Source organism: Hyla sarda, assembly GCF_029499605.1.
Source record: "Hyla sarda isolate aHylSar1 chromosome 1 unlocalized genomic scaffold, aHylSar1.hap1 SUPER_1_unloc_1, whole genome shotgun sequence".
NCBI lineage: Eukaryota > Metazoa > Chordata > Amphibia > Anura > Hylidae > Hyla > Hyla sarda.
Genome location: NW_026607570.1, coordinates 1,338,259 through 1,360,738, shown reverse-complemented (window position 1 = coordinate 1,360,738; position 22,480 = coordinate 1,338,259). Strand labels below are relative to the sequence as shown.

Below are 22,480 nucleotides of genomic sequence, written 5' to 3'. Positions count from 1 at the left end.
ACACCCCCAAAACATTTATAAACTTCAAAGACCAGACCGTCCGAGCCCGGGGCGAAGTTATGTACAAAGGACTTTAGGGCAGCTTCCATTTCTCCTATACTAATCTCTTCCCCCATTTTCACCTTTTCTTCCTCGCTGATACTAGGGAGCCCTATTTTCTTCAAAAAAATGTCAATTTCATCATCTGACACAAAGCTTTCCCTCGAGTATAAATCCTGGTAAAATTGGGTTGCCACACTTGTTATTTCCTCCTGTTTAGTACATTCCCTACCCTCTTTATTTTTTATCCCAATAATTGTTTTTTTCCCTTTCTGATTAATAATTCCCATAAGTGTTTTGTTTGGTTTGCCTGTTTCAACATATTGTCTGTTTCCTGAAAAAAATAGCGTGTTGAGCCTTCTCTAGGGCAATTTTACTGTACAGATCTTGCAGCTTTTTAAGATGATCCCAGTTCTCCGTATTAGGATTAATGCCATATATGCTTTCGGCTGCCACTATTTTCCCCAGTATCGCGTTTTCCTTCTCCTTACATTTCCTTTTAAACCTCGCGATATTCCTAATGAGAAGCCCCCTCAAGAAAGCTTTTAGTGTATCCCATACTATCAGAGTATCAGCTGTGCTTTTGTTTATTTCCCAAAATTCTCTAATTTCGGAGCTCACCCCCTTTGTAACATCCTCAATTTTTAACCAATGGGGATTTATATACATACTCCTAGAGGCTTCCTGTGTCTTCCTCTCCTTTTTAATATAACAGACTAACATTGCGTGATCTGACACACACCCAGGCTCATACACTATTTTATGAGTAAAAATTAGACCTGCATTATTAACAAGGACGTGATCAATTCTGGAGGCTGTTTTGTGAGTGGCATTATAACAGGAGAATTTCTTCTTGTACGGGTATAACTTTCGCCAAGCATCCTCCCATCCCACCTCCTGACACCAGCTATAAAGAAGAGTATCATTATTTCCCAAATTTCTACCCTGCCAGTCAAGATCCTTATTCATGATGCCATTCATATCACCCATTACCCAAAGGTCAGTAAACTCTTTATCCATTTGAAAATCCATTAAGACTTGAAATACTTCTGTTGAAAAGGAAGGGGGGATGTATGTAAACGCTAAGATAGATAACCTACCCTCCCATTTAACATAGAGAAATACAAATCTACCTCTATGATCGATTAGAGAGTTTAACACTTGCATGTTTACAGCCTTATGAATTAAGACTGAGACCCCTGAGGAATATTCTGAAAAAGTAGAATGGAAAGCTTCCTTTATCCAGCCCTTAGGATATTCAGCGAATCCTTAGTCAGGTGGGTCTCTAGGAGACATACAATTGCTGGGAGGTGCTTGTTTATTCTATCGAATATTGCTACCCGTTTACTCCTGTTTTTTAACCCTCTCACATTCCATATTACTATTTTATTACTGTTATTCGTAGACATAAACATTTTTCTGTTCTTTTTTCCGGAACCGACAGGCTCCACTTCTCGCTATGGGGTGCATCCCAGCTGGTAGTGCCTCAACCCTCCCCAACCCTCTTCCCCAACCTCCCATCCTCCCCCCAACCCCCCCCCCCCCCCCCTCTGTTGACTCGTGATACCCACAAATCTCTAAACTGCACTATACCCTCTCCCTCCGGACCCCCCCTCCACCACCTTCTACATAATTTCTGCTTCCCCTACCACTCCTACATTCCCCTCTCCTCCAGCCATTTACTGGTCTCATCATCACTAGTGAAGAAATACACCCTTTCCTCAAATGTTATCCTCAGTCTGGCAGGGAACAAAAGAGAGAATTTAATGCCGGCCGCATGCAGTCTCTTTTTAACAGGATGAAAGGCCATTCTTCTGCGCTGGGTATCTCTTGACAAGTCAGGGTACATGAACACCCTAGAGTTGCCGACTGGGATTGCTCCCTTTTCTCTTGACAATTTCAGAAGGCAGTCTCTATCTTGAGAGCATAATAATTTGACCAAGAGCGTTCTTGGCAAGAGACCCGGAGCAGGCTTTTTCATGGGGATTCTGTGGGCCCTCTCGACATGAAATAAATTTGTGAGTAGGGATTCCCCAGCAACCTCCTTCAACCATTTTTCAATGTAGGATGTTGGGTTTTCCCCTTCTTCACCCTTCGGGATCCCCACAATTCTTACATTATTACGTCTTGATCTGTCCTCTAAGTCTGCCAGCTTTTCTCTGAAATATTTGTTATCGTCTTTCAGAACTTCCCGCTCCTTTCGCATCTCGCCCAGCTCTTTTTCCATACGTGGAACTGCTTTTTCTATCTGCTTAACTCTATCTTTAATCTTGTTGGTGTCTTCTCTTATAAAGGAGACCTCCGCACTTAAAGCGCCCATTTGTGATGTTAGGTCCTCCAGTGACTTATTAAATTTTTCAACCCCATTCATAATAGATTTCAGAACCTGTGAGTCTAGATTCCCCCCTTCCACCTCTGGCAAGTCATCTCCTGACTGTAATATAGTAAATCTTGATCCACTCATAGTATTATGATGTTCTTGTTCTTGTCCCACTTGTTTTTGATTCCTAGTTTTGATATTATCAAGTGGGGACTTCAGGAATTTATCCATTCTTGTATTATGTGGAGCATCACTCCCCCCCGATAGATTTTCAGGCATTGACTTTGGGAGGCATGGCAACACCTGGAGCCGAAAGTCTATAATTAAGCACAATACGGGAAGGTGTTTTAATAAAGATGTATTTGGAAAGAGTTCTTAATTCTTACCATGCTCCTCTTTTAATAGCCGGAGGTGGAGCAGATAGGGGGAAAAAAAAACAGGAAAAAACAAACGAGACTCACAGTTCTGCAGTATATTCAGTTCCCAGGTCAGAAATGCATACAATCCACCACCTCTCACTTGCTGGGGGAAAAGAAGTAAAGACAGGCGAATAAGCAAATGTACTGGTAGAGATTATCAGAGCTCCAAATGAGGTAGGTATGCCATCACATCTAGCCCCCTCTAGCTTGGTTCATGCCGAGGCTGTCAGAACAACAAAGTCCAGCGTCCCCATAAAGGATACCAGGGATGCCTCACTATTTTTCCGTGCATCCCTCCATGACACCCCCTATAGTGGAAAGAGGGACATACCCTGGTATTGCCCTGGCAAACATTTTCCATAGCATTTTCCATAGTACTGGTTGAGCCACTAATCATAATATCATAATATAGCCTAGAGAGCTTGATTATCCCGAGGAGAGCTAGCATTCACATAGCGCAGCAGAGCCCCACCATCAGTGCAGCAGCATATAGAATAATGTAGCTCCACTTACAGTCTTTCGCTGGCTCAATCTGTCTCCACACACTCCTTCAGCCCTTGGTGCAGGCTCCTGTGCCTCTCGTCCTGCCTCGGCGTCTTCCTGGAGCACTGAGTCACATGTCTGCTGGATCACATGGTCCCATCCAGCCACTAACCATGAAACTGTCAGGCCCCTCTCCAGGAGCCTGAGCTGGCTCAGCTGTGCCTGAGCGTAACATCGCCCGACCGTGTCCGGATCCTGTCCTCCGATGAGGGAGCTCGATCAGCGGCACATCTTCATTGAGAGGAGGGGGGGAAGCCAGGGCAGGGTAGCAGGAGTTTTTCCCTAACAGCGTTCGGCAGGTGAGGGGCCGGTCTGGAGGCCCGGAGCTGACGGCGTTACGTCATGCCGTCACGTGACCCTTCACATCTACATTGATTGGACCCGAGGGGCCTGGAGCGAGTGTTTCTACTGGCTCTTAGTTCTTATATACTGGACCACACTATGAACTGGATGGAATTTTCACCAACAATCCTTTGTTACCGATCTTATGTCCTCATTAGTATCTAATTGGAAATGTATTAACATGATGGTTATTTACTAATAATCTTCAATATTCCTTTGTTTTTGTATAATAGTCTATTGTATGTTTTTTGTGTCTGTTCTCCACTCAATTACATTGTATACAGTTCTATGCATATCTCCTCTATCCCTGATGAACTCAAATGGTATGAGAGAAACATGTTGGAAGAAGGAGTCAGAGATTTAGTGATCCGGTTGTGTGTGAACCATATAGTTATCTCGGAGACCATATAACCACTCAATACTAACTTCCCTATACCCTTCCACACATTATATTAGGTAAGGGTAAGTATCGGTTAGGTAGGGATAGCCTCTAGTGGGCAGAGATTAGGGATGGTCACCTGTACCCCTGCCCCCACCCCTATTGGTACTTTATTGATGACATAATTTCATTCATTGTTACTACTATTTTACATTTGATGTATATGTATTTCCATTTACTGTAAATACTATATTGTGTATTTTTGTAATATTCTAATGTAGCAGTAAAAGTCACGTTTTATCTTATTGGGCCTCATTGGTATTTTTGCTCCTGTTTATCCTGTATATAAAAGAGGAAAGAACTAGAGAGGCCAAGGAGGAGTGCGGGGGCCACAAAATGGGCCCTATAGAAGGAGGGACTGAGGAGAATTCCATATCCACATGAGGAGGAATATAAAGGGGAGGATGAGAAATAGAAGAGCGAACGAGCTCTAATAATCCAGACGAAGGAAAAGCTTTATAATAAGTGTGTAAATCCGGAAACACAAAACCGCCGTCTAATGTCTTCAGGGTGAGCGTCTATACGGGACACGTGGTCTCTTCTGAATCATAACAAAATTACTAAATAACCATCGGATAGAAGAGAAATAACAATTCCGTACTATGATAGGGACGGACTGTAAAAATATAAAATATTATTGGTAAATATAAGATTTAAAAACCTTTTTCCTTCCAATCCACGACATATATGGGAATTTACGAGCGTGTAACTGGGTCTTCAATCCGTGTAATAATGGCGCAAAGTGTGAAGTAAAGAGATCTTGTACCAGATGTGATCAGATCTCTAGGGATTTTATACCCCGGGGAGGACAAAGAAAAGGAAAAGAATTACACCGATGTTTACTGAACCCGGGGGACGCTGAGATATTGACGACTTCTCATATAGAAAAATGGATTTTATGATCTAAGACCGAAAATAGACGTCAAGACGGGAAACGCTGGTCTAGGGTTTGTGATAAATAAAAGTATCTGCAGCGTCTTATGTTCAGAAGAGACGATCTTCAAGGGAGACGCGCGGATCCTGTCTGATGCCTTGAATTAAAGTCTCTATAATCATAATGAGAAGGGGGCGGGGACAACACTGACGCGTTACATTCCCTATATACAACGTCAGGGACAATATTACATTTATTATAAGTCCAGTGTGCGGAGATGAATATAAGAATAATAAATCATATAAGAAAGAAAACTTTTATTAACAATTGGTGACAAGTTTGGAGATGCAGTATATGATATATGTATAAATGTCAGATATCCTATGTACATGGTGAATATATAGATGTGTTGTCTGCATCATTTACTGCTCTAAACTGGGTTCACTCCTATGTGAATTCTTATCTAATAAGTGGTGATTTCTAAGGAAAACATTTCCCACATTCTGCACACTGAAATGGGCTCTATCCTGTGTGAATTCCTAGATGTTTGATAAGTACGGATTTCAGAGTAAAACATTTCCCACATTCTGTACATGAAAATGGCTTCTCCCCTGTGTGAGTTCTTTCATGTCTAATAAGACTTAATTTTAAAGCAAAACATTTCTCACATTCTGAACATGAAAATGCCCCCCCCCCCCTTGCACAATCTCTGATGTCCAACACCCCTTCTGTGACTTTTATTTTCTTTAACCCTTTAAGGACTCAGCCCTTTTTCACCTTAAGGACTGAGCCCTTTTTTGCAATTTTGACCACTGTCACTTTATGCATTAATGACTCTAACAGACAGTAGCAGCTGTAATTGGCTCTTACTGTCTGGAGGGAATCACATGTATTCACCGACCAGGAGGGATCTGCATCTGGTCACTGGCTACCTATACCGTGCATCGCTTATTGGGACCTTCATCCCGGGTCTCGGCTAGGAGGACTAATTTCTGTGGGTCTGAGTGAGTGGTCCCTATCGGACTGGTTTATCATTTATATAGCTGGCACTTACAGACTTATTGCCAGAGTATCAAGTATTTCTTTGGTTTCCTATCCATTCCCCTGATGAACCCCGCCTTGCTCCTAAATATCCATATAGGAGGGGGGGAAACGCGTCGGGGTGGATTACTGCATTATTTGTGTCTTATCTGGTGACACTTATTGTGATTATAGGAAACGTGCTATTTGACTGGGGCCATTGGCTATTGGCCCTGGCATTACACCCATTGTGTATTTTTGGTGTTGATTAATATTTTCTTGAGGACTACTATTTTATGCTGTTATTATTAAATGCTAAGTTTTTTTTTTTTTTTTTTTCAAACATCTTTTTATTTGAGATTACAAATGTTCACAGCCGTCTGAGTATCACCTGACGTGACAGTAAACATATCATAGAACAAAATTTCAATACAGACATGCAAATTACAGTTAGTCAACAAAATACTCCCCAACCCCTCCCACCCTCTCCCCTTTCCCAACCATCGCATCACTAGGATTCAAATACCTCTGGGAACGTCTAGTATGGGGCCCCACACTAAACCGATATACTTTCCAGACCCGTGCCTGCTGCATATATCGTAAATGCTAAGTTTTAGTGAGCTAATCTTGCTGTGAATTCTGGCATCAAAGTAGAGCAACAATTTTCAAAATGTTGATGAAAATTGAAAAATCTGAAGGGACAGATGTCAGAGAACTACAACTACCAGCATGCCTGGGCAGTCTAGGCATGCTGAGAGTTGTAGTTTTGCAACATCTGGAGGGCTACCGTTTGGGCACCACTGTATAGTGGTTTCCAAACTGTGAGTTGCAAAACTACAACTCCCAGCTTTTGGCTGTCTGGGCATGCTGGGAGTTGTAGTTTTGCAACATCTGGAGGGCTTCCGTAACTCTACAGATGTTGCCTTTGGCTGTCTGGGCATGCTGGGAGTTGCAGTTTGGCAACCACTAGAAGTCAGCAGTAAATATCGCTTTACTGCAACCTTCCTTGATGCTCCACGCCGTTGCCTCTTTACCGGCGCCGCTGATCTCCACTGATGCCACTGATGATCGGCGGTCCCCACCGCATAAAAGTCCCCAGGTACCGGCCACCATCTTCTCCCCCCGCTCTGCCCGACATCCAGGGGTGGGCGGAGCGGGGGATTTCCATGGTAACCCACTGTCTTCAACTGCCATTGGTCAGTAGTCATTGCTGACTAATGGCAGGGGATAGGAGGGGGTGGCACCACTGCAACCTCGCTCCTATCCGTTAGGATGATTGGGGCTGTCACTGACAGCTCTGATCATCCCTATTTTCCGGGCGATCGGGTCATCAGAGACCCGATCAGCCCGGAAGAGTGGCAAATGGCCGATCTGAATTGACTGGACGATATGCCGGGATGACTGCTGAACGATATCAGCAGGCTTCAGGATCCAGTCCCCCAGCGAGCGGCGGGGCCCGGAATTCCCATGGGCATATCCATATGCCCTCAGTCCTTAAGGACTTTAAAACGGGGGCGTATGGATACGCCCTCAGTCCTTAAGAGGTTAATAGTCTGTGATGAAAATGGATTCTTGCCTTTGTGAGTTCTTTGATGCCTAACAAGATCTGATTTCTTAGCAAAACATTTCCCACATTCTGGACATGAAAATGGCTTCTCCCCTGTGTGAGTTCTATGATGCCTAACAAGATGTGGTTGCTGAGTAAAACATTTCCCACATTCTGAACATAAAAATGGCTTCTCCCCTGTGTGAGTTCTGTGATGTTCAACAAGATGTGTGTCACGATGCCGGCTGGCAGGTAGTGGATCCTCTGTGCCAGAGAGGGATTGGCGTGGACCGTGCTAGTGGACCGGTTCTAAGCCACTACTGGTTTTCACCAGAGCCCGCCGCAAAGCGGGATGGTCTTGCTGCGGCGGTAGTGACCAGGTCGTATCCACTAGCAACGGCTCACCTCTCTGGCTGCTGAAGATAGGCGCGGTACAAGGGAGTAGGCAAAAGCAAGGTCGGACGTAGCAGAAGGTCGGGGCAGGCAGCAAGGATCGTAGTCAGGGGCAACGGCAGAAGGTCTGGAAACACAGGCAAGGAACACACAAGGAACGCTTTCACTGGCACTAAGGCAACAAGATCCGGCAAGGGAGTGCAGGGGAAGTGAGGTGATATAGGGAAGTGCACAGGTGAACACACTAATTGGAACCACTGCGCCAATCAGCGGCGCAGTGGCCCTTTAAATCGCAGAGACCCGGCGCGCGCGCGCCCTAGGGAGCGGGGCCGTGCGCGCCGGGACAGAACAGACGGAGAGCGAGTCAGGTAGGGGAGCCGGGGTGCGCATCGCGAGCGGGCGCTACCCGCATCGCGAATCGCATCCCGGCTGGCAGCGGAATCGCAGCGCCCCGGGTCAGAGGACGTGACCGGAGCGCTGCCGCGGGGAGAGTGAAGCGAGCGCTCCGGGGAGGAGCGGGGACCCGGAGCGCTCGGCGTAACAGTACCCCCCCCCTTGGGTCTCCCCCTCTTCTTAGAGCCTGAGAACCTGAGGAGCAGACTTTTGTCTAGGATGTTGTCCTCAGGTTCCCAGGATCTCTCTTCAGGACCACAACCCTCCCAGTCCACTAAAAAAAATTTTTTCCCTCTGACCTTTTTGGCAGCTAAAATTTCTTTGACCGAGAAGATGTCCGAGGAGCCGGAAACAGGAGTGGGAGGAACAGATTTGGGAGAAAAACGGTTGAGGATGAGTGGTTTGAGAAGAGAGACGTGAAAGGCATTAGGGATACGAAGAGAGGGAGGAAGAAGAAGTTTATAAGAGACAGGATTAATTTGACACAAAATTTTGAAAGGACCAAGATAGCGTGGTCCCAACTTGTAGCTAGGGACACGGAAGCGGACATATTTAGCGGAGAGCCATACCTTGTCTCCAGGGGAAAAAACGGGGGGGGCTCTTCTTTTCTTATCCGCGAACTTCTTCATGCGTGATGAAGCCTGTAAGAGAGATTTTTGGGTCTCTCTCCATATGATGGAAAGGTCACGAGAAATTTCATCCACAGCGGGCAGACCAGAGGGCAAGGGAGTAGGGAGGGGGGGAAGAGGGTGACGGCCGTACACCACGAAAAATGGGGATTTGGAGGAAGACTCAGAGACCCTGAAGTTATACGAGAATTCGGCCCATGGGAGGAGATCTGCCCAGTCATCCTGGCGGGAGGAAACAAAATGTCGCAAATAATCACCCAAGATCTGGTTAATCCTTTCTACTTGTCCATTGGACTGGGGATGATATGCAGAAGAAAAATTTAATTTAATCTTGAGTTGTTTACAGAGAGCCCTCCAGAATTTAGACACGAATTGGACGCCTCTATCCGAGACAATCTGCGTAGGCAACCCGTGAAGACGAAAAATGTGTACAAAAAATTGTTTAGCCAACTGAGGCGCAGAAGGAAGACCAGGGAGAGGGATGAAATGTGCCATTTTGGAGAATCGATCAACGACCACCCAAATAACAGTGTTGCCACGGGAAGGGGGTAAATCAGTAATAAAATCCATACCAATCAGAGACCAAGGCTGTTCGGGGACAGGCAGAGGATGAAGAAAACCAGCGGGCTTCTGGCGAGGAGTCTTATCCCGGGCACAGATAGTGCAGGCTCGCACAAAGTCCACAACATCCGTCTCCAGAGTCGGCCACCAATAGAAGCGGGAGATGAGTTGCACAGATTTCTTGATACCCGCATGACCTGCGAGATGGGAGGAGTGACCCCATTTGAGGATTCCGAGGCGTTGGCGAGGAGAAACAAAGGTCTTTCCTGGAGGAGTCTGCCTGATGGAGGCAGGAGAAGTGGAGATCAGGCAGTCAGGTGGAATGATGTGTTGCGGAGAGAGTTCAACTTCTGAGGCATCCGAGGAACGAGAGAGAGCATCGGCCCTAATGTTCTTATCGGCAGGACGAAAGTGAATCTCAAAATTAAATCGGGCAAAGAACAGAGACCAGCGGGCCTGGCGAGGATTCAGCCGTTGGGCAGACTGGAGGTAGGAGAGGTTCTTGTGGTCGGTGTAGATAATAACAGGAGAACTTGATCCCTCCAGCAGATGCCTCCATTCCTCAAGTGCTAATTTAATGGCTAGAAGCTCTCGATCCCCGATGGAGTAGTTCCTCTCCGCTGGAGAGAAGGTCCTAGAGAAAAAACCACAAGTGACAGCATGCCCGGAAGAATTTTTTTGTAGAAGAACAGCTCCAGCTCCCACTGAGGAGGCATCAACCTCCAATAGGAAGGGTTTGGAAGGGTCAGGTCTGGAGAGGACGGGAGCCGAAGAAAAGGCAGACTTGAGTCGTTTAAAGGCGTCTTCTGCTTGAGGAGGCCAGGACTTGGGATCACAATGGTAGAAAAATGTGGAATAAATTGCCTGTAATAATTGGCGAACCCCAAAAAGCGTTGGATAGCACGGAGTCCGGAGGGGCGTGGCCAATCTAAGACGGCAGAGAGTTTGTCTGGATCCATCTGTAGTCCCTGGCCAGAGACCAAATATCCTAGAAAAGGAAGAGATTGGCATTCAAACAGACATTTCTCAATTTTGGCATAGAGTTGGTTGTCACGAAGTCTCTGAAGAACCATACGGACATGCTGGCGGTGTTCTTCTAGATTGGCAGAAAAAATTAGGATATCGTCCAGATATACAACAACACAGGAGTATAACAGATCACGAAAAATTTCATTGACAAAGTCTTGGAAGACGGCAGGGGCGTTGCACAGTCCAAAGGGCATGACCAGATACTCAAAGTGTCCATCTCTGGTGTTAAATGCCGTTTTCCACTCGTCCCCCTCTCTGATGCGGATGAGGTTATAGGCGCCTCTTAAGTCCAATTTAGTGAAGATGTGGGCACCTTGGAGGCGATCAAAGAGTTCAGAGATGAGGGGTAAGGGGTAGCGGTTCTTAACCGTGATTTTATTAAGACCGCGGTAGTCAATGCAAGGACGTAGGGAGCCATCTTTTTTGGACACAAAGAAAAATCCGGCTCCGGCAGGAGAGGAGGATTTACGGATAAAGCCCTTTTTTAGATTCTCCTGGACGTATTCGGACATGGCAAGAGTCTCTGGGGCAGAGAGAGGATAAATTCTGCCCCGGGGTGGAGTAGTGCCCGGGAGGAGGTCGATAGGGCAATCATAAGGCCTGTGAGGAGGTAGAGTCTCAGCTTGTTTTTTGCAGAAAACATCCGCGAAGTCCATATAGGCCTTAGGGAGACCGGTTACTGGAGGAACCACAGAGTTACGGCAAGGGTTACTGGGAACCGGTTTTAGACAGTTCTTGGAACAAGAGGACCCCCAACTCTTGATCTCCCCAGTGGACCAATCCAGGGTAGGGGAATGAAGTTGAAGCCAGGGAAGTCCAAGGAGAATTTCCGAGGTGCAATTGGGGAGGACCAAAAGTTCAATCCTCTCATGATGAGATCCGATGCTCATAAGAAGGGGCTCCGTGCGGAAACGTATGGTACAGTCCAATCTTTCATTATTTACACAATTGATGTAGAGGGGTCTGGCGAGACTGGTCACCGGGATGTTGAACCTGTTGACGAGAGAGGCCAAAATAAAATTTCCTGCAGATCCAGAGTCCAAGAAGGCCACTGTAGAGAAGGAGAAGGCAGAGGCAGACATCCGCACAGGCACAGTAAGACGTGGAGAAGCAGAGTAGACATCAAGGACTGTCTCACCTTTGTGCGGAGTCAGCGTACGTCTTTCCAGGCGGGGAGGACGGATAGGACAATCTCTCAGGAAGTGTTCGGTACTAGCACAGTACAGGCAGAGGTTCTCCATACGGCGTCGTGTCCTCTCTTGAGGTGTCAGGCGAGACCGGTCGACCTGCATAGCCTCCACGGCGGGAGGCACAGGAACAGATTGCAGGGGACCAGAGGAGAGAGGAGCCGAGGAGAAGAAACGCCTCGTGCGAACAGAGTCCATATCTTGGCGGAGTTCCTGACGCCTTTCGGAAAAACGCATGTCAATGCGAGTGGCTAGGTGAATAAGTTCATGTAGATTAGCAGGAATTTCTCGTGCGGCCAGAACATCTTTAATGTTGCTGGATAGGCCTTTTTTGAAGGTCGCGCAGAGGGCCTCATTATTCCAGGACAATTCTGAAGCAAGAGTACGGAATTGTACGGCATACTCGCCAACGGAAGAATTACCCTGGACCAGGTTCAACAGGGCAGTCTCAGCAGAAGAGGCTCGGGCAGGTTCCTCAAAGACACTTCGGATTTCCGAGAAGAAGGAGTGTACAGAGGCAGTGACGGGGTCATTGCGGTCCCAGAGCGGTGTGGCCCATGACAGGGCTTTTCCGGACAGAAGGCTGACTACGAAAGCCACCTTAGACCTTTCAGTGGGAAACAGGTCCGACATCATCTCCAGATGCAGGGAACATTGGGAAAGAAAGCCACGGCAAAACTTAGAGTCCCCATCAAATTTATCCGGCAAGGATAAGCGTATCCCAGGAGCGGCCACTCGCTGCGGAGGAGGTGCAGGAGCTGGCGGAGGAGATGACTGCTGAAGCTGTGGTAGTAACTGTTGTAGCATAATGGTCAGTTGAGACAGCTGTTGGCCTTGTTGCGCTATCTGTTGTGACTGCTGGGCGACCACCGTGGTGAGGTCAGCGACAACTGGCAGAGGAACTTCAGCGGGATCCATGGCCGGATCTACTGTCACGATGCCGGCTGGCAGGTAGTGGATCCTCTGTGCCAGAGAGGGATTGGCGTGGACCGTGCTAGTGGACCGGTTCTAAGCCACTACTGGTTTTCACCAGAGCCCGCCGCAAAGCGGGATGGTCTTGCTGCGGCGGTAGTGACCAGGTCGTATCCACTAGCAACGGCTCACCTCTCTGGCTGCTGAAGATAGGCGCGGTACAAGGGAGTAGGCAAAAGCAAGGTCGGACGTAGCAGAAGGTCGGGGCAGGCAGCAAGGATCGTAGTCAGGGGCAACGGCAGAAGGTCTGGAAACACAGGCAAGGAACACACAAGGAACGCTTTCACTGGCACTAAGGCAACAAGATCCGGCAAGGGAGTGCAGGGGAAGTGAGGTGATATAGGGAAGTGCACAGGTGAACACACTAATTGGAACCACTGCGCCAATCAGCGGCGCAGTGGCCCTTTAAATCGCAGAGACCCGGCGCGCGCGCGCCCTAGGGAGCGGGGCCGCGCGCGCCGGGACAGAACAGACGGAGAGCGAGTCAGGTAGGGGAGCCGGGGTGCGCATCGCGAGCGGGCGCTACCCGCATCGCGAATCGCATCCCGGCTGGCAGCGGAATCGCAGCGCCCCGGGTCAGAGGACGTGACCGGAGCGCTGCCGCGGGGAGAGTGAAGCGAGCGCTCCGGGGAGGAGCGGGGACCCGGAGCGCTCGGCGTAACAATGTGATTTCTTATTAAAACATTTTCCACATTCTGAACATGAAAATGGCTTCTTGTCTTTGCAAGTTATTTGATGCCTAACAAGATCTGATTTTTTAGCAAAACATTTCCCACATTCTGGACATGAAAATGGCTTCTCTGTGTGAGTTATGTGATGTTCAACAAGATTTGATTTCTTAGTAAAACATTTTCCACATTCTGAACATGAAAATGGCTTCTTTCTTGTGTGAGTTCTGTGATGTACAATAAGATGTGATTTCTTAGTAAAACATTTTCCACATTCTGTACATAAAAATGGCTTCTTGCCTTTGTGAGTTCTTTGATGCCTAACAAGAACTGATTTCTTAGCAAAACAATTCCCACATTCTGGACATGAAAATGGCTTCTCCCCTGTGTGAGTTCTGTGATGTTCAAAAAGATGTGATTTCTTAGTAAAACATTTTCCACATTCTGAACATGAAAATGGCTTCTCCCCTGTGTGAGTTCTGTGATGGCCAACAAGATTTGATTTCGTAGTAAAACATTTTCCACATTCTGAACATGAAAAGGGCTTCTTTCTTGTGTGAGTTCTGTGATGTACTACAAGATCTGATTTATTAATAAAACATTTTCCACATTCTGAACATGAAAATGGCTTCTCTCCTGTGTGATATCGCTGATGTGTAACAAGATGTGATTGCTGAGTAAAACATTTCCCACATTCCGAACATAAAAATGGCTTCTCCCCTGTGTGAGTTCTGTGATGCTGAACAAGATGTGATTTCTTATTAAAACATTTTCCACATTCTGAACATGAAAATGGCTTCTCTTCTGTGTGATATCTCTGATGTGTAACAATACCTGATTTAAAAGTAAAACATTTCCCACATTCTGAGCATGAATATGGTTTCTTTCCTGTATGAGCTCGTTGATGTCCAACACCCCTTCTGTGACCTTTATTTTGCTGAACATCCTGTGATGACTGAGAAGACAGGACCTGTATATAAGGATGAGATGACAGATCTTGGCTGTGAAGGGCTGAGGGTGTATCTGGGATAATGGAATGTTCTTCATATGTATCTTGTGTGATATCATCATCTGCTTTATAATCTGAAGATAGAAGATTCTCCTCTGATCTCCTGCTACAAGAATCTGCAGAGAATAACACATTTATTATTAACCCCCTTAACGACCAGGACCTTTAAACTATTGAATTTTTCATTCTTCCTCCTCTCCTTAGAGCCATAACTCTTATTTTCCCGTATACAGAGCCGCTTGAGAACTTGTTTTTTTGAGGGACAAATCTTACTTTGTAATAACACTTTTTTATTGTGTCCTAAAATGTACGACAAAACCAAAATAATACTATTTGTGAGGAAAATGGAAAAAAAACACTTTTGCTATTTTTGTGGGGTTTTGTCTTAGAAATTACATCTTCTCTTTATTCTGTGGTAAATACGATAAATTTTACTATTATACTTTTTACAAAATGAGTTATTCATAAAATTGCCGTATTCTGACCCCTATAACTCTTATTTTTCCGTATACTGGGATGGATGAGGAGGATTTTTTTGCGCTGTGATTTGTAGTTTTTATCAGGACCATTACCCATGATGAGGGGGTGATGATAATGGGGGGGATGATGACAGGGTGATGATGACGGGGGTGTTAATGACGGGGGTGTTAATGACGGGGGTGTTAATGACGGGGGTCTGGATGATGACAGTGGGGAATAATGACGGGGGTCTGGATGATGACATGGGGGGATGATGTATTTCCCACCCTAGGCTTATTTATTGTCGAGTCAATAACTTTTCCTGGGTTTTTGGGGTGAAATTAGGGGCCTCGGCTTATATTGGGGACGGCTTATACTCGAGTATATACGGTATATGATGGGACCAAAAATCTGCATTTTTGGTGTTTGGTAATGTTTTACATTTATGATGTTCATCATGCGGAATCATAAACATTATGGGGGAGATTTATTAAAACCTGTGCAGAGGAAAAGTTACCCAGTTGCCCATTGCAACCAATCAGATCACTGCTTTCATTTTGCAGAGGTTCAAAATGAAAGAAGCCATCTGATTGGTTGCTATGGGCAACTGGGTAACTTTTCCTCTGGACGGGTTTTAAAAAAATCTCCCCCTATATTTGAGTACATAAAAATAAAGGGAACACGTAAACAACACAATGTAACTCCAAGTCACTGACACTTGTGTGAAATCCCACTGTCCACTCAGGAAGAACACTGACAATCAACTTCACATGGAACAGACAACAGGTGGAAAATATAGGCAATTAGCAATACACCCCCAATAAAGGAGTGGTTCTGCAGGTGGTGACCACAGACCACTTCTTCCTATGCTTCCTGGCAGATTTTTTGGTCACTTTTTTTTTTAAATATATTTTTATTAACCCCTTAAGGATGCAGGGTTTTTCCGTTTTTGCATTTTCATATTTTCCTCATCACCTTCTAAAAATCATAACGCTTTCAATTTTGCACATAAAATTCCATATGATGGCTTATTTTTTGCGCCAACAATTCTACTTTGCAGTGACATCAGTCATTTTACAAAAAAATCCAACGGTGAAACGTAAAAAAAAAATTCATTGAGCGACAAAATGTAAGAAAAAAAAGCCATTTTGTAACTTTTGAGGGCTTCCGTTTTTACGCAGTACATTTTTTGGTAATAATCGCACCTTATCTTTATTCTGTAGGTGCATACGGTTAAAATGATCCCCTACTTATATAGGTTTGATTTTGTCGTACTTCTGAAAAAAATCATAACTACATGCAGGAAAATGTATCCATAAAACATTCTCATCTTCTGACCCCTATAACTTTTTTATTTTTCCGCATACAGGCCAGTATGAGGGCTCATTTTTTGCGCCGTAATCTGAAGTTTTTATTGGTACCATTTTTGTATTGATTGGACTTTTTGATTGATTTTTATACATTTTTTCATGATATAAAAAGTGAAAAACTAAAATACGCTGTTTTGGACTTTGGAATTTTTTTGCACGTACGCCATTGACCGCGCGGTTTAAGTAACAATATATTTTTATAATTCGGACATTTCCGCATGTGGTGATACCACATATGTTTATTTTTATTTACTCAGTTTTTTTATGGGTTAAATTCAAGGTTTAAATTCAAGGTTAAATGACCTTTATTAACTTTTTTTTCCACTTTTTTTTGCAGTGTTATGGCTCCCATAGGGGGCTATAACACTGCACACACTCATCTTTTACACTGATCCCAGCAAAGCCATAGCTTTGCATGGATCAATGTTATAGGCGGTCGATTGCTCAAGCCTGTATCTCAGGCTTGGAGCAATCAATCACCGATTGGACGTGACGGAGCAAGGTAAGGGGTCCTCCGCTTGCATCCTAGCTGATCAGGACATCGTGATTTTATCGCGATGGTCCCGATCAGCCCGACTGAGCTGCAGGGAAGCTTTCACTTTCATTTTAGATGCGGCGATCAAATTTGATCGCCACGTCTAAAGGGTTAATAGCGCGCGACATCGATCATTGGCCCAGGGTCCCGGCTATCACTAGTGTGATCCCGTTTTAAATACCAGGACCGGGCGTAGGGAGTACAGGTATGCCCTACGTCCTTAAGAGGTTAAGCAATTTTCAATAAACAGTAAATATAAAACAAAATTATACAGTGGAACAAGATGCATAAGAGAATAGGCAGAGAATATGGCATCTCCGAGAATGTAAAGAGCGCATAAAGCTTCTTCACCCAGGTACCATAATCCCTATAATATAAATCCCTCCTCCCCCAAACGAAAAGTAGAAAATAGCATAGTCTCTCAGCGTCCTTGAAAAGTGCACTAAGGCATCTTAGGAGAAATTGACATCGATCACCGCGCAGTCATCATCTGGTAAGAAATAGGTGTCGTCGATGGGGAGACAGAGTTACCACATGCCTTCCCCGGCCCCAAACCATGTAGACAAGCATAAAGTGCAGCCCCTCGCTATGGGAGCCTCACTCGGACCCTGCTGGTGCTCCTCTGACTCCCAGGGCATCCAAACCGAGAGCCATAGTGCTCAAAATAAATGGTCAGCCTGTATTTAGTATTATTTATCTGGTAATCTTAGTGCCCCTAGAGAACCCCAAGTGGTGTATCTAAATGGTCGTACAATCTCAACGATCCCCCGAGAGTCAAAGTGAGTAACAAGAAAGGATTTCCATTTTTAGAAAAAACGTTTAGTGCCAGTTTCTGAATGTCTCTCGGCATCTAAGTGATCTACGTCTAGAAACGATTTCAATTGGGCAATCAGCATAGGCAAATCTGGAGTGGTAGTATCTAACCATTTAGACAACGCATGGCAACTAAATGGACTATATGGACAAACCAAAGAAACCTCTCCTCCCCTTCCCCTCCTCCCTCCGGTGGGTGCAACTGGTGAAATAGGAGCGATTGCGGAGTAAAAGGGACCCGCACCTTCCAATGATCCCATATGTACGATTGTATGAGACGCCAGTATATCGCTGAGTGTTAGCACTCCCAGATGCCATGATACATGTTTGTAAGTGGGGTACTTCATTTAGGGCAATGAGTGATCCTATCTGGGAAGTTATGGGAGGGCAAGATGTTGAAGCCATATAGGGCAGCGTGAGCGACCTTGAAGTATGTCTCCCTCCACCTCTCATCGATAAAAATTTTCCATACAGACCCGCTCAACACTACGTCAGTAATGTTTGTGTCCCCTGTCCATCTTTCCCACGTCCGAAATACATATTTGGGATCAAGTTTTAGGAAGCGGTTACGGAAGGCTGCGTACAAGTCAGAGATCGACCTTCTCTGGGGTTCATTGCCTATAATGTCATCTAAAATGTGGTTTGGGGCTTCCTTCGACAGATTCCGATATCTAGACGAACAAAAGGCATTACCTGATTGGCATAAAGAGTGTGGGACAGGGGGAGGTCAAACACACGGAGCATTTCTCCAGGGGTGAGCCATCTATGGTCATCACTACGAATCAGTTGCCCCACCATCCGAGCCCCTCTAGAAAGCCACAATTTCAACCACAGAGAAGATTTACCCTGGAGGAATTCTGGGTGGTCAAGCAAGGGCATCCTTTTGGATACCAGAAACGGAAGGCCAAAAACTTTTCGCACTGCCTTCCAGGTCACTATGGTATCTCACAGTAGCACTGAGCCCCTGATCCCTACCAGAAGTATAGCTTATGAAGTGTGAAGCAGTGTCGGTAGAGACCATGGGGCAGACAGTACTGTTTCCACCGCTAGAATGGAGAAGTAGTCAGAGGAGTGCAGTCATTCAAGTGCTTGGCGAAACAAACAAGCCAAATTATAGCCCCTGATGTTTGGGAAATTAACACCCCCCCTCAACCTTGCTAAGCATGAGCTTCTGTAAAGCTATGCGCGGGTGCTTGCCCTGCCATAGGAAGCATTAAAAGGCTGCGTTGAGGCATCAAATGTCATCATGCCGAAGTAGAAGTGGGAGAGTTTGCAAGGGGTACAACAAGCGGGGGAAACTAATCATTTTAACGAGATGGCATCTATCCAGGAAAGATAAGGGCAAGGGGCTCCCAGCACTTCAACTCCACAAAAATACGCTGAAAGAGGGGTGTGTAGTTGAGTGAATAGAGCATGTCAGGAGTCTTCCCTATGCGAATGCTTAGATACGTTATGGAAGAAGAGGCCACTGTAGCACCCAAGGCATTCGCATCAAGAAGCCACCTGGGAGGAGTCGCACCCAAAGGCAGTAGCATACTCTTGGCAGCATTGACCCTGTAGCCCGTGAAGCTTCCGGCATAAGATAGAAAGTTCAGAATTTTAGGGACAGCCTCATTGGGGTGGTTAGGTAAAGTAATACATCATCGGCACACATGGACAATTTGATCTGGGTGCCCACGGCTCTACCCCTGTAGATATCAGAGGAGATCAAATAGCGGGCCAGAGGTTCAATCGCCAGATCAAACAATAAAGGCGATAAGGGACAACCCTGACGTGTTCCTTTCGCTAACTGGAGGGGAGTGGATAAGATGCCTGGGGTATGTACCCTAGCCCTGAGACCATCACATAGGCCGTCTATAAAAGGAGCTAAATTGACCTACAATCCCAAACTTTGTCAGGACCAGCCGCAGCCAGTCAAACCGAACATTGTTAAAAGCTTTTTCAGCATCCAAAGCAAACAATGCGGGTTGGGTTGCTGTCTGGGACTGGCCCCAAACACTGTCCAGTACTGCCGGTACCCTCCTAATGTTCATGACCGCCGAACAGGTTTTCACAAACCCCACTTGATGGTCAACAATAAGGGAAGGTAAAAATCTAGGCAGGCGATCTGCCAGGATCTTAGATAATAACTTCACATCCTGGTTGATCAGAGCGATAAGAACCAGGTTCTAAAGGGTCCTTGTCAGGATTGGGGAGTACCTTAATATATGCTAGTTTCGCAGCCGGAGAGTGTATGCCTGTGCCATTTTGTTAAAATATGCCATAAGGGGGATCAATCAGGGGTTTGTAAAACTTGCCAGGATAGCCGTCTGGCCCTGGCGCTTTCCCATTTGCCAAAGCGTGTATACTAGTGGCTACTTCTTCCATTGGAACATCACGTTGAGCTCCTGCTGCTGCTGATCAGATAAAGATGGTAGGGTAAGCCCCTCCAGAAACCGCGCCCCTTCCTCAGAGCGGGGGGAGAAGAATAGAGAGCAGCATAGTAGGAGTCCAAGACGCCATTAACTGAGTGCGGCTCATGCATTACTTGCTCTGATGAGTCACGCAACGCAAGTACATGCGCAGGCACGCGTGACTCCTTCACTATATGCGCTAGCAAGCATCTCGCCTAATTGCCCTGCCAAAACATAACTACTTCAAAGTGAGATCTATGGATTCTCTCTTTCCTATCCAACCAGAGTTCATACAAGGATTTTGCTGCCTGCCACTTGAGTTTATGATCTACGGTGGGGGACTCTAAAAAGTAGGAGTAACCTTCCGCTAAGGCTGCGCTTGCCATTGCATGACCCTCCAGAGTATTCCTATAACACATAATTTTATCCCCAAGTACCGCCTTAGCAGTTTCCCAGTACAGAGAGGGATTGTCAATGTGGGATGCATTGTCCGTTTGAAATTCCAGCCACCACCCCCTGAGAAGACTTAGAAAAGATTCATCTTTCGTTAAATAAGACAAAAACTGCCACAAGATGTCAGAACCCTTTGTGCATGATGGCAGGAGCTCCAAGACCATCAGTGCATGATCCGAAATGACCAGGTCCCGTATGTCCACCTCTCCCAAGCGAGAGCACACAAGGGGGCTGACTAGGAAATGGTCAATGCGAGACCATGAACCGTGTACGTGTGAGAAGTGCCGCCAAGAGTCTATCAATCCCGTCTGTGTCAGGAAAGGAGGGAGGAACCTGTCACTCTGATGTGGGATGGTAGATATGTGAGCTGAGCGTCTATGGTCTATTCACTGTATTTAAGTCCCCACCCAGGATGGTGTGCGCTCCATTAGAGCTATTGACTGTATCTGCTAAAGATGCAAAGAAGGAAGAGTTATCACCACTAGGAGCATAAACATTATAAACGTGATATGTGGTACCATTATGGACTAGTTGAAAATGAGAAAAACACCCCTCGTCATCCCTTTCGTGTGAGAGGATGTGGTGCGAGACTTGTGAAGCAACATTACAACTCCCGACTTGCCGTCCGCCACTGGGCTGCCAAACACCTTGCCCACCCACAACTTCTGCAAGCTCTGAAAATCCTGCTCCGTTAGATGTGTTTCCTGGAGAGGGACCATGTCCGGACGCAGGCGTTTCAAAAAGCGCAGAATTTCCATGCATTTTTGTAGGGAGCATAAACCCTTAACATTCCACGTCACCAACTTACACATGGTCCCCCGGGGGGCAAGAGAGAGCAGCGGGGAACATATACTGAGGAGACAATAGCTATGAGGGCGAGGAGAGCATGAAGGACAAGAGGACCAAAGATGGGTGAAGGCGAGGAGGAAACATTGGATGGAACCAGAAATACAAGGAAGGGAAAACAGGAAAGGATCTGACATCATGAGAAAAATATGGGGGAGGGGGAGGCAAAAACACAGAAACAAACAAAGACAACCCGAAAAAGGGCAAGAACAGAAAAATAAAAATCCCCAGACAGACCAATCCACAGAATAGAATAAGGGCGGCCATAAATTGGGTAAAGGATTCCACTTTTTTCGGACATGTGGGCGGCTAGAACACCCACCCCAGACCCCCGACATAAACCAATCAACTGGGCTTAAACGAAAGGGGAAGAATATACACGTAAAGAGGGGCCTCCAGGGGAATCCTACAGCAACTATAACTAGATGGGTACCTATAGGAACGGGATCCCTCAGTGAAACACAGGGAAACTCATGACCGGAGGAGATTACCCAACCACTACCCTTAAACAGCCAGAATAGAACAAAATCGGGCAATCCCTAGAAGGAACCGTAGAGGTGTGGTGTAACAGAACCATTGGCTAAGAAGAACAACAAATGGCATTACATATGTTACAGTGAATAATAAATGACAATAAACCCCTAAACCACAGTGTAAAATGATCCCCTGGGACAGTTAAAGAGGTGCCTCATGGGCCCCATTAGTTTGCACTTTGGCTGAATAGAAGAATATACAGCAAGAGACAGGACAGAGAGATTAAAGAATTCTACACAATTATTACAGCAGAAGAATCTGTGACTCTTCTCTATATTAAGTTGTTACTACTCACCTGGGCGGTTACCTGTAGGAATGTCCTGCTTATACTGCTCATCACCGCTCACATCTGTTTCTTCTTCTTCCTTTATATCTGTAGCATTAATATTGTTCAGATCTTTTCCTGTAGGAACGTCCTCCTTATACTGCTCATCATCGCTCACATCAGTCTCTTCTTCTTCCTCCCTATCTGTAGCATTAATATTGTTCAGATCTTTTCCTGTCGGAATAACCTCCTTATACTGCTCATCACAGCTCACATCTGTCTCTTCTTCCTTCATATCTGTAGCATTAATATTGTTCAGATCTTTTCCTGTCGGAATGTCCTCCTTATACTGCTCATCACCGCTCACATCTGTCTCTGGAGCATTAATATTGTTCAGATCTTCTCCCTTATTCATAAGATGTGGAAGAA

General features: G+C 45.8%; 2 protein-coding genes across 2 annotated transcripts in view; one reads left to right on the top strand and one right to left on the bottom strand.

Annotated features, from left to right (window-relative positions):
• Window positions 1–22,480, top strand: part of LOC130297911 (zinc finger protein 271-like) — a 59,402-nt gene that overhangs the window by 25,902 nt on the left and 11,020 nt on the right.
• On the bottom strand, window positions 1,694–22,444 carry LOC130297915 (zinc finger protein 436-like). Its single transcript, XM_056550763.1, has 3 exons — window positions 22,082–22,444; window positions 13,408–14,499; window positions 1,694–2,676 (listed from the first exon to the last, which is right to left on the bottom strand). The coding sequence occupies exons 1-3, from the start codon at window positions 22,344–22,346 to the stop codon at window positions 1,694–1,696; spliced, it is 2,340 nt and encodes a 779-aa protein (XP_056406738.1). The 5' UTR covers window positions 22,347–22,444.